Source organism: Myotis myotis, unplaced genomic scaffold (assembly GCF_014108235.1).
Source record: "Myotis myotis isolate mMyoMyo1 unplaced genomic scaffold, mMyoMyo1.p scaffold_m19_p_12, whole genome shotgun sequence".
NCBI lineage: Eukaryota > Metazoa > Chordata > Mammalia > Chiroptera > Vespertilionidae > Myotis > Myotis myotis.
Window position 1 is genome coordinate 59,360,485 of NW_023416316.1, and position 12,702 is coordinate 59,373,186.

Below are 12,702 nucleotides of genomic sequence, written 5' to 3' on the forward strand. Positions count from 1 at the left end.
TCCCAGGTGGAGCCGCTCCCACTCATCCCGGCCCCACTCATCCTGGTCAGCTGAGTGGCGCTACCACTGTGGGAGCGCACTGACCACCAGGGGGGCAGCTCCTGTGTTGAGCATTTGCCCCCTAGTGGTCAGTGTGCATCATAGTGACTGGTCAAATGGTCGTTCGGTAATCCGGTCACGTAGCTTTTATATATATAGATGGCTCTTTGAGAACACAGATTGCATGGAGTTGGAAGTTGTTGCTTCTAGAGTTTTTAAAAAAATATTTTTATTGATTTCAGATTGGAAGGGAGAGAGAGAGAGAGAGAGAGAGAGAGAGAGAGAGAGAGAGAGAGAGAAACATCAATGATGAGATACAATCATTGATCGGCTGCCTCCTGCATGCCCTACACTGGGGAACCGTGACCTCCTGATTCATAGGTCAACACTCAACCACTGAGCCACACTTGCCGGGCACTTCTAGAGTTTTTAAAACTCGAACTAGAGACATCTAGGCTAGTCGCAGGGCACATATGGACTTGTATGCAGGTTTCAGCAGGGCAGTACGCCGACAGAGACTCCCTCTCCTAGATGGGAGAGTTTCTTTGGAGAAACCCTTCAGACCACAGCACAGTCCTAACAGGAACATCACTGGCACTGGGTCCAGACACTTTCTTCAGGGAAAATGGCCATTTATGCGGAAAATCAAAGGGGTCGCCCAATTTAACATACATACTTATTCTATATCAGTAATTTAGTTACCCAGTTGTGGTGAATATTTCTAGGCTATTAATTGGCTTTTAGTTATTCTTTTCACTTTCCAATTACATAAACAGTCATGGTAAAGTGAAATACCAGAATTTTTAGCAGTGGGGGCACCTGTATGTACATGTAAGTCTATTATACTAGGCCAGAAATTGTGCATTTTAGAAGAAAGGGGAGAAAAACCTAATGCATTCTGAAGTGTGCAGTTTTATATGCCCTCCCATGGAAGGTTTTAAAATCAAGAAATTATTGATAAATTGTGTATCTCTCTTTGCCATTTTTATAAGGGAACTTCTTAGACCCATCCTATATTTATATAAACACGAAAACAAACTTTAAATTTCCCAGTTATATACTTGCTAATTATCCATTTCACTCTCCAGGTGGGTGAACCTTGCTTTACATAACAAATGGATTCCTGAAAAGTAGTACATCTATAATTTTAAAAAAGGAAGATTTTCAATACAGTATCAGAACTTGCCACTTAACGGATCCATGTAACAAGCTATTTTGAAAATGAAGAATGCTTTTGTGAAATGAATACTTTCTTTGATCTTCAGAGTTTTGTTAAAGTACACACCTAAAACTTATGTAGATTAGGATTGTCTAGGACAATAATGTTATGCAATAAAAAAGAGGACTCCAATTTACAACAAACTATACAAAACAGGAATCACTCATGGACTGCTTATTAACTGACTATATTCAGAAGCCCTGAATATATGCATTATTGGTATTTTATGGCTTTAATTAAGACAACTGTCTCTTGTGAAGTACTATAAAGTGCAATTATTAAAAAATTAAAAACCCAAAAGGCATCCAATATCCTTCAGTTTTATCTTGAGAAGAATTGAAGATCTGTTTAATTAAATGGCAAGGAATTATCTACCCTTAATTCATGCATGTAATTTTATCCTTAACATAATTTTATTCAGGGATCCAGACTCCATTCATTCTTTCTGTGTGTATGACATGATTTTAAAAATATTCTCTTTTGGTTAGTTGAGTTTGAACCCTGTCAGTCCCAAGGCCTTAGTTACCCACAGGTCCATTATGAAGGACTGGGCAACCCCGTATGTGAGCATGCAGGAGCATGTGCACATCTGGCACCCATTTTCCTGGGCCAGGATGCCAATCAACAACCTTACAATTCGCACCCAACCTACCACACAAGGAAGTAAATGCGCTGCAATACTGAGTGGTAAGAGGCGGTCCAACCATTGCCCCTGTTTCCTATTTAAACTGAAAATATAAATTGCTTTTGGGTAAGCCAATGCAGGTCCGGAGTTTCTGAATGATCTCCAGTGGTGCCTCCCCCATTCTGAGTTCCCTGTGAGTGTGGGATTATAACCGTAAAACGAAGCTCAGGAACTTGACCTTTCCAAGGCCTCGAGATAATGCTGCACCCACTGTTCACACTTTTCACAGGAGGATAAATGCCTGTGTGTGTGCCCAGGTCATTTCTGCGACTCTGCTGTCTTGTGATTGTGAATTCTGTTCACAGTTTAGTAGCAATTAGGAAGGATTCCCTCCCAACCCAAGTAGTAGTCAGTTATGCAAAGCCTAAGTTGCTGGGGGCAGGAGTCTAGTGTTTTTGAATATTCACATTCAGGAGGTGGAGAAATGCTCATTAAACTGGCCAAGTGCGAGTAAACTGGGGGTGTTGGTGGGGAGAACCTTGAAGGGGACTAAGCACTGGGTCCAACCTGGACTTGAAAACTGGACCTGGGGTTGGAATAAACAGATGGAGGTTCCATAAGGCCAAGCGGAGAGTGGCTCCTAGTCGGTAAGACACCTATTCAAATGCACTGGGCAAACACAGAGAGAGAGAAAGATACAGGAGTCACAGGGAACCAAGATTAATGTGAGTGAGTAAAGAAGTATGATTTCCTGAAAGGTAAGGGCCACAGATGGGTGCATAAAGAGGGAGCAGAGGGTTAGGTTCGAGGCTGTAATCCAGGTGTGGTCAGACATCATACTGGCATCATGATTAGTCATAAGGTTCCATAATTTAAGAGCAACATCAAGGATTTATAAATTAGGTTTAATAGAGAAGAATTGTAACATTTATGAAGAAGGTTAGGAAAAATGATGCAAAAATACTAATCTAAAGTCAGTTTTGATGAAAATAAAGGATTACATAGTGGTGACTCCTAACTGTGTCAAGGGTAAATAGAAAGAGTGCCCACATGCAGTTCTTTTCTGCCAAAAAGAAAAACACAGGTGAAGTCATCGATTTGAAGGGCAAGATTTCACCTGGAAGGCAACTTTTCTGATGCCGATGGCTGTTAATGTTAGTTGATGGAACTGGGTTACACCAGGCATGTCTGTGCTGGGACCCCTCTCCCACAAGAGGGGGTCCTTTAGATTAAGGTAATAAGTTGGACAAACTCTTAACAGAATTAAGCCTTTAGCAAACCCCATAACCCTTTTCCAAACTTCGGTATTTATCTGTTTTCCAGTCTGTCCACCAATCATTTGGCGGAAGTGTTTTGGTTTAGATCATCTGATGTTGCCCAGTCTCTCACACATTCGAACACAGTTGTCTATCCAGTCATAACTACAGGGTCATTTTCGTCTCTAAAAAAATGACTAAGTGGTCGATCGGTTTGTCCTGAGTAGCGCTTTCTCTCGTTTGAAAGACAATTGTCACTAGCCAGAGTAAAGACGCCTGTGAAATTCAGGTGGTTCTGAGCATGACTGATGGGCTGTGCGTGGAAGGGGTGTGAAATGACAGTGCACACATTGTGTGTGTGTGGGCGGGGTCTCGGTGGAAAGCTCGTGTTACTTCCGTAGCAAACGTGAGTGTGCCTACAACTACCACAGATGCCTACAGTCCCCATTCGCCACAGCCCAGTGAAGGGAAACAAACATTGGGATGGTGTAATGATAAGAAATGAGTTTAGTTGGTTGTGAGTGCCCTTTATTGCTTTCCTTGTCTGCTATCCATTTCAGAGATTACGAAGAAGTGAGATTAAAAGAGAAACACAAAGATCCAGAGGCAAGAAGCTAAAGTTAAAGAGACAGCAAACCAGGGGCGTATTACCTACCTTCCCCAAGGCCTCCTTGAGAAGGGGAACGTTTTAAATCTGGGACTCTTGTAACTGGTTAAAAAAAGCCTGAATGTTGTAATTATTTTAACTACCTGGGGGTATGTATCAGTGTGCCACCTACTCTCTTGGGAACCCAGTAAAGCTAACTTGATTTCTCCTTTCTTTTTTCTTCCCACATCAACTCCCTCTTAATGATAAGCCCTAAATGAAGACAGTATTGCTGGGGAAGCTATAAGAGTTGAGGGTGTGTCTTTAAAAATATTAAGCCAGTGGTTATGTGAGATCTGGCTTAGCAAGGATGAGTATTAGCGTCTATAATGAGCTTTCAGGGGACAGCTGACTTCTCCAGAAATCATCCTGAGGATATTTTCTTTATTTCTTTTGGAACAGGACTGACGCTTATAATATGGCCACTTAACGAATGGAGTAGCAATCTGCCTAGGTACAAGGAAGTATGGCAGCCTCATACTCTCGTGTGTGTGTGTGTGTGTGTGTGTGTGTGTGTGTGTGTGTGTGTGTGCTGGTAGAGGTAAAGAATAAAGCTTACTGGAGTGTTTTGAAATGCTTGTATGCAGATCGGTCATAGGACCCATGTCAGACAGTCCAAGCCAATCATTTCAGCGAAGCACTTAACAGAAGTTCCATCTCCTCTATCTTTCTGCCTGGCCAGCAGCCCTGACTGCTGTCATTTCCTTGGTCAGCTTTCTGTGAAGGCGGTGGGGGAGGGGGCTCCCTTCAGAGCTCACCTCCTACCTCCCTTTACAGAAGAGTTGGTTTAAGAGCTGCGAGCAATGGTGGGGAGTTTGCCGACTCTCTCCCTGCCCAGGAATGGATGTACTTTACTATTATCCAATGTCTCATCAGCGAGGCAGCTGTGTTTTGCTGAAAAGGCTCTAAACCACCTGATCTGAGTCTTCCCTAGAAAGTAAATAATAATGGGCCTTGTCAGGTGCCGCTTGTTAAAAGCCTTACAAAGCATTTCCCCCGAATATGAAACAGCCCCTGCGTCTTTTTAAAACCGTCTGAAAAGGCTTTAGGATATTCTTCCGCATCCGCCAAATTGATAAGCGACACTCCCTCTCCTTCCCTGCACAGGGCCTGTGCTTTCCGGATCTGTCACTGCTCGGCTCAGCCCACGGCCTGAGCGGAACACCATCTAATCCCCAGCTTCAGTTCTTCAGGAGCTCGTCGGGTTCAGAGGGCGGCTGGACTCGGCGGGGGAGTTCCCAATTTAGAAGGTTCCGTTTGGGCATTCTCAGTTTGAGCCAGGTTGCTCTCCTGTCCTGAGGCTGCCTAGGGCGGCGGGGAGGTGACAGCAAGACCTGTGCCCTTCACCGTGGGTAAATGGTGCAGCTCCTTTATTTTAGATTGAGCAGTAAGAAGTTGGCTCTTGAATTTCTGGCATTATTTTATACCCTGCTCCAGGGAAGCGAAGAGTATCTGCAGTGCAAATTATTTCCCCCCTTGTACTTTTCTGTTGTGTATTTTTGTCTCCATCAGCACTAGGGGCATGGCTGGAAGGCTGTGAATCTATACGCTCGGGGTGGGGAAATACATGGGTTGGGCACATGTGTGTATGTCGAGATGTGCATGTGCACAGAACAAACCCTGGGAGGGCAGGAGGAAATGTTCCCTTGAGTTGTTGGTGAGCACGACTCTCCTTCCTTCACTTTGGCAAACGTGTGCTCCCTGCTTTTGAATCCTGAATGTGATTGGCTAAGAGGGTGAGGATGTAAGTGGTCGTGTTGTGTATACACATATAGATCTGCTATAAAGATATATGTTTATATATGTATACACACAGGCATGCAGAAGAGGCAGTAGCGGTGACCTACTTAGGAAAGAAACTTCCTTATGGGAATGATCTTTACGCTTTTAAAGATCTATTGTACCCCGTACACTTCTCTCTGGATTCACCGTAGCCCAACACTTAACCTCACAGACACATAGCGAGGGGCCCGCAGGGGCAGGAGACGGTGCCTGTACACCACACTGCAGTGTGCGCCACGGGGGTGGGGACTGGGCCTTGAGAGTGTGTCTTCTCAAGTACAGATCTTCATGAATGGCCACAAGGGTCCCTATGCCATGGGGCTCCCAGGCAAGCGAAATTCTCCTTGGCTGCTTGGATGAGTCTTCGCTGTGATCTGGGGTCTAATGGGAAGAAGCGAGGAGGCGGGGGTGGGGGTGCGGCGGGGGGTGGGAGGGGATGAGGGGAGCACTAGGAAGTGCTGGAGGAAGAACAGGGCTGCACCGGATCTCCCCCATCCTTTCCGGTTTTACAGTCTATCTGCGGTGGAGTCAAAGTCACCTACTCAAACCTTCTTTCACATAAAAAACCCGTCAATAATACAAATCCATGCAATAACCAACTCTGCCAGCGCCCCTTCAAGTCACACACAGGGAAGACAAGCAGAGCTTTTCACTAAAAGTTCACTTATTCTCCTTCACTCTAGGGAACCAGCACAAATTCTTGCCTCAAAACAGAATGTTGCCCTTGAGGAAGGAGATGCAGGTTTACCTCACACAACTGAAAGGCAGACCCTGCAGCGCTGGGGAGACCTGAGAGGCTGCCTCCTGGGCGGCGGCTTGTTCTCCCAGGGGGCCTCCCTGAGAAGCGCTTTTTGCATGTGGGTGAGGAGCAAGGACGGGCACTGGCTGTTACTGCCAGGCCCTGTGCAGTGAGGGGCACTGGCTGTTACTGCCAGGCCCTGTGCAGTGAGGGGCACTGGCTGTTACTGCCAGGCCCTGTGCAGTGAGGGGCACTGGCTGTTACTGCCAGGCCCTGCGCAGTGAGCTGAGGTTTTGCGGAAGGAATACTGAGCTTGATCTGGATGCCAGGTCCCCTTCCTCTTTTTCTCAGCGGTGAGTTCTGTCTGCACCCTGTCTCCCTGTGCTAGGAGGTCTGCGCTCACAACTAAATCACAGCAGTGTCAGTGACACAATAGACTGGAGCCGAGAACACGAGTGGGAGAGCCCCCAGGTGGGGTGTGTGCCAGCTTAGGTGTAGGATGAGTACGAAAGAATGAGCCATCCTCAGTGGACTTTTTCAACTGATTTTAGGAAAAGGGTGACTCGGGGAAATGAAAAACTGCATATTTTCCATCAATGTAGTAGGCCATTTTTTTTCCTGCTGGTTTTATTTTCTGTTCACATAGATCTGAGAAATCATACACGGTGTCAAACAGAACCTGGGGGCGCTGCATGAATGGAATGAAACTACCCCATGAATGCTGAGCAAAATCAGGAAATCAACACCTTGGCGGGGCTGGCTGGAGGCCAGTGTGAAGAAGCTGTCGAGTATAGCCTGTGTACTCTGTAAGCTAGAGAGAGTCCCAGGTGGGTCCCGATGGCAGGAGAAACATGGGTGGTGCATGAACGTTAACCAAATCCTGGTCTTGGCACCCGTCCACCGAGGACTCGGAAACATTCCTCGTGTGCAAGTTCCTTCCCAAACATCTCTACGCTGCCTCAACCCAAGCAGTATTGGTCAGAGTCAACTGAGCTCTATTTAAGGAGTAATGATTTCTTCAGACACCGAAGCCCTTTATGATCACACTGGAAGATGCTTTAAAGAGCTATGCTTTCCATTCCCAGTAGGTGGCAAGTCTCACTAAGCGCCTCTACTGGATGGAATTTCTTATTATATATCCAGGCTCTGAGGGCAGCATTTGGATTATATGAGAGCCCTTAGCATCAAAATGTGTCTAAATGACAACTGCATCTATGACAACTTGCCTCCCTTCTTTTGATGGCAATGGGACATGCATGGGAACAGCAGAGGTTGATTTTATATAGTCTCGCTGTCCTAGAAGAGTGCTAATTTGGTTTGCAATCATAGTTTCTACTTGCATGCTGGGGCAGTATATATATTTAAAACAAACCAAAAACAACAACCCTGGTTACCGTCCCTCTGCCCCCAAACCAGTGTCCACCAAATCTGGGTTTGACCTCCTTCTGGCCCAGGTAACCCTGTGGGGTGGGCAGAGAGTCTTCTTTGTTTGGCTTGTGGAAATGTTTGGAGGGCTCAACCCAGGACCACGACAGACCCTCTCCACCCAGCCCTCTCTCCTGAAACCTATGTCCCTGAAGCATCCCCCTTACCCGGCAGGATCCCAGGAAGTCCAAGGTAGGCAGAAGGTCACAGCAATGATTCCATTGGTGTACCTCTTGCCCTTAAGAGGTAAAGCTCACACAGAAGGTTGATGCCCCTCTTCAAATAGATACTATAAATATATTAGAGCTATCCCTGAAAAGATGCATGTGTATTTATATATATATATAATTTTATATATATGGTGTTTCTTTGTGTTTGTGTACAGGTGTGTATTACTCTATAGGTGTGGAAGGAGAGGTATAGTACAGGAACAGGCGGTGTGCTCATGTGCATCTATTTATACTCTGTATATCGTATAGGTATACACGCAGCTCTGTCCTTGTTTGCATCAGTACCGAGAATGTACCTCCGACCAGCGAGGAGTACCTGTCAGTGGTGAGTGCAGAGAAGCCTCGGATGGACAGTTCCCTCTGCCTCTCGCATGAAGCCATGTCAGCAGGCAAGGGTGGCAGCAGCCTGTGAAACGGCGGGTCCTTGTGGGTCTACCCCTCCTCACGTCCTCCATGGAGGGACCCGCCACATGCCCGGGCTGGGTGCCCGCTGCCTCTTCTCCAGACATCAGGGAGTCTAGAACCCAGAGCGGGGTGGGGGTGGCCCACCCGGGCTGCTGGTTCAAGATATGGCTTTCCCTCTAGATGGAGATCGGGCACATGAGAATCCGGTTTTCGAGGAGGACGCTGAGCACGAGGAACACGAAGTAGAGGCCGAACATGATGAAGCCCAGCACTTTGTTCATCCGCCACTTGCAGAGGGCGATGGAGAGGATGACGAAGAGCAGCATGATGAAGAGCAGGACGATGGCACAGAAGAGGCCATTGCTGCTCACGGCCACCGGCCGGAACCTGTGAATCATGGTGTACAGGAGCCAGGGCAGCGGGAGCCTGCGGGCGAGAGGACAGGGTTGGCAGGGGGCAGGCAGACAGGGTGAAGGAGGCAGGTGAGGTTACCTTAGCTTCGTGGAATCTATACTGGGAAAGGGGTGTCTTGTTAGGCTCACTATGACTTGGGCATGGCTGGCCCGGAAGTCACAAAGGAAGTCAGGCAAGTTTTAAAAACCTTTATCTACGTCCCCACCGAGTGAGGGAGCATGGAGAGAATGTGTTCTCCACTTGGATCCGATCAAAGACATGACTGCGGCAGGCGATTTCTGAATTGGTTTTGAAATAATCATCCCTAGTTGAGATGGAAATGTCACTCTCAGACCTCCAGGGGTGACCTGGAGCATTCGGGTGAGAGGAGGAGAAGACAAATGGAGAAAAGATATGGAAATCAGCAGTGAAGATGGAAGAGTTATTCTTTCTAAATGGAGAGAGAAATGGCAATGACTTAATTAACAACCTAAAAAGCTAGTGCAGATGAATGCTGATGGTGGGGCCAATGCCATGGGGCTGCCTGAAGTTTATGTTGGGAAAGAATGGGACACCCTCTTCACTAAAAATGACCTTTCTGAAAGGTCTGAGGAAGGCAGTATCTTACATTTGTGATGTGATTTAAAAAAACTTTATTATGGATTTTTATCCCTGTTCTCTACTTTTGCATTTGGCTTAACAAATGGAAACATCTTTTGTTTCCTAACCAGAATGGCGACTCTGAAGACAGGAGAGGAGCTAGCTGCCAGGTGCACCATGAGAGTGGGCTAGGCCTCCCTGGAGGGAACGTGGCTGGAAACGTGGGACTCTGGGGAAACCGAACGCTGCCACCCAGGGGCCGAGCCCTCTGCACAGCCCAGGGCTCAGGGAGGTTCCGTTTCGGCCTGGCCTCAGCTGTGTGGAAGAGGAAGCACCCTCTCTAAACACAACGCTCTCCAAAGGAGAAGCACAGAGCTTGAGAGAAACAATGAGCAAAGGGACAGTGAGTTTACACCCGTCTCCTCTGCTGGAGAGTGCATGCGAAGGTAGAGCCCATATGTACATATCTTTGAACTCCCAGAGCCTGGCACATGCGGGTCCCCATCCAGGAACATGTGTTAACCTGGGCCACGCTGAAGTGGTTGATAACTGCCTCATGGTGATCATTTACAGGCACTTTGCTCACAAGAAGCTGTCTAGGAGGTGCTTACTTCGGTGGAGATGTCAGGAGGGGAGCGTTCCACTCAGCCACTGCAGGGAATAGGGGCAATTCCAGCTCTCGGCAGGAGGGGGCACGCCGGCACCCTGCCGTCAGCAATGGGAAGTCATCAAAGGGGAGGGGAGTGCTGGTGTTGATGATACCAAAACCTCTCCTGGGACTTGCCCTGGGCAATTCTATTTACACACTTTCCATAGCTTGTTAATCCACACACACTCACACACACACACACACACACACACACACACACACACACACACACTCAGAGTAGTTCTGGTAAAGAGGTGGTCAATGGTACCACAAATAGGCAAAAACCCTTTGGGGAAAATGACATTTTTCATACCTTTGACCTATCAGTTCTATTGTCAGGGATGGAACATAGTGAATAATTCAAAATGCAGATATAACTTTATCCAGAAAAATGATAATTTGTGTTATTTTGAGTAGTGAAAAACTGGGTATACCTTAAATCTCTAATAATAGGGAACTTGTTAAGTAGTGATGAATTATCAGTGATTTGTATTTATGCTTTATATGTATTGTCTAAATCCTTTCCATGAATATGTAATAATCTTAAGTAAAAAGAAAATAAAAGCAAGACTATGAACCTTTACCAAAACATTGTAAATTGGTATAAACTCTTGGGAAAGACTTTTGGGAAAATATACATCAATAGCCATTAAGATGCTCATAATCTTTAACTCATCAATATTTCTTGAAAGAATTTATCCTATTTAAAATGATTAAAAGAGGAGTTTTTTTTCTGCATACAACGGTTCATAGAAACACTCATAATAGCAGGAAATTAGAAAATATAGAAAGGCCTTACTAAAGGATAATGGTTAAACTGAAAAACAACAGCATGGGATATTTTAGAGCCATAAAATGTTAATTATGAGAGCTATGAAGAAGCTTAGAAAAATGGTTGATTTACTAATTTGCTAATAGATGCCTACCCCATGCCAGGCATAAATGCCTTTAAAATGGAAAAAGAAAAGCCCTCTAAGAAGATAAAACTGAATATTCCCTAAGAAAACTGTGAAATATTTGGAAGAAAACATACAAAAGCTGATGTTGTTCTTGGGTTACTACTGGATTAGGGGTGATTTTTCTTTCAACTTTCATTTGTTACTAAATATACAATTTAAGAACCATGAACAAAAAACATTTTGCAATTTCCTAGAATATTTATTTTTAAAAAACTTGACAAATATGACTTAGAACACTTGTAATTTTCCCCAGTTTTTAGGATTTTCTCTTTTATACTATAGAACATTTTGTTTTCCTTTTTACAAGAGATTGGCCAAGAAAACTATTCTTTTGTAGGTAGCTGAACTGAGAAATACTATTTATATTAGGGATACCCTTCCTTTGAAACATACACCTTCCAAGGCATCTGTCTGTCCGTCTGTCCATCCATCCATCCATCCATCCATCCATCCATCCTGCAAACATTTGTCCAGCCACTACTATGCATTAGACAATGTATTAGGCTTTGGTGAGTTCTTGCTCTTGGGGAGTTCAGTTTAGCCGGCAGACTGATGTACATGACCATGACAAGAGTTCAGGCCCAAGAGAATCAGAGAAGCCCTTATTTTAGTTGACATTGGAAGGATAAGTTGGAGTTTTCCAGGCAGGGAGGGCTCTTGAGTGACAGGGGCCAGTCAAGAAAGGAAGTATGGCAGGAGAGGGCACCTTTGGAACTTAAAGGTGTTTTAGACAGTGGAAGCTCAAAGCAGGATTTATGTACAGATGGTCTACATTTGAAAGCACAGACTCTTCAAAACCCAGCTACCTCTTTTACTATGAACTCTGCACCCTTCAGTTTCCTTATCTGAAAAACAAGGATGATAAAATACCTTATGAATCTCTGTGTGGTTTAAATGGGTAAAAATGTATGTACAATGCACATCGTAGACACTGAATGAAAAATTACTATCATATATATTAGGTGATGGAGAGGTGTAAGAGAGAACAATATCTAAAGTGTTCAATGAGAGAGCAGATCCATTTTAGTGAGTTTCCAGATTCACGTGTCAAGAGCCCAGTTCTCCTGGGAATACAGGAGAACACCCCATGTTTGACTTTCTCAGGGGGCTGCCACTGAAGGCTATTTATCTGACTAACTTTACTTTTGACTGTTACATAAAATGACAGAAGTAACAGCCCCCTCCCCAGTGTGAGCCACTTCAGAGGTTATTCCCATTGAGAACTCCAGTCTGCTGAACTGTAAGAACAGATCTCATCTTCTGACTTTCAAAACACCTAGCACATCTTCACCAGCACAGATAAACAAATGATAATGCGAACCTGCTAGCCCTTCAAAGGAAGGAGATGAGATATTTTTGCCGGGTCTCTGTTTGTTCCAATCTGCTTTATAATCCAAATCTTACCTGAGATCTATAGGGACTTTATTTAGAATTAGAATATGAAAAAGCATATAGTGAAACTACTAGATCATCTCAGTCATGCCTGCCTATTGAATGATCACAGAACATGTAGCCAATGCAATCACAGAAGTGAAATTCTCTTAAAATACTTCCTACAACATTCACTCCGTACACAGGTATGTGTTTCTGCCTGTCTAGGGATAACTTACTCCTCATTAAGTTTTCTGAAAATGGCCGAGACCGGTTTGGCTCAGTGGATAGAGCGTCGGCCTGCGGACTGAGAGGTCCCAGGTTCGATTCTGGTCGGGGGCATGTACCTGGGTTGCAGGCACAT

General features: G+C 45.1%; 1 protein-coding gene across 7 annotated transcripts in view; it reads right to left on the reverse strand.

Moving 5' to 3' along the window:
• Positions 1-5,997: 5,997 nt before the first annotated feature.
• The window catches only part of SLC24A2 (solute carrier family 24 member 2), a 229,181-nt gene continuing 222,476 nt past the window's right edge, over positions 5,998-12,702 (reverse strand). For all 7 annotated transcript variants that reach the window (XM_036331261.1, XM_036331258.1, XM_036331260.1 and 4 more), the window contains one exon: positions 5,998-8,792. In XM_036331261.1, the coding sequence (XP_036187154.1) occupies positions 8,543-8,792 (250 nt within the window). In that variant the 3' untranslated portion in view covers positions 5,998-8,542. The remainder of the gene's footprint in view (positions 8,793-12,702) is intronic.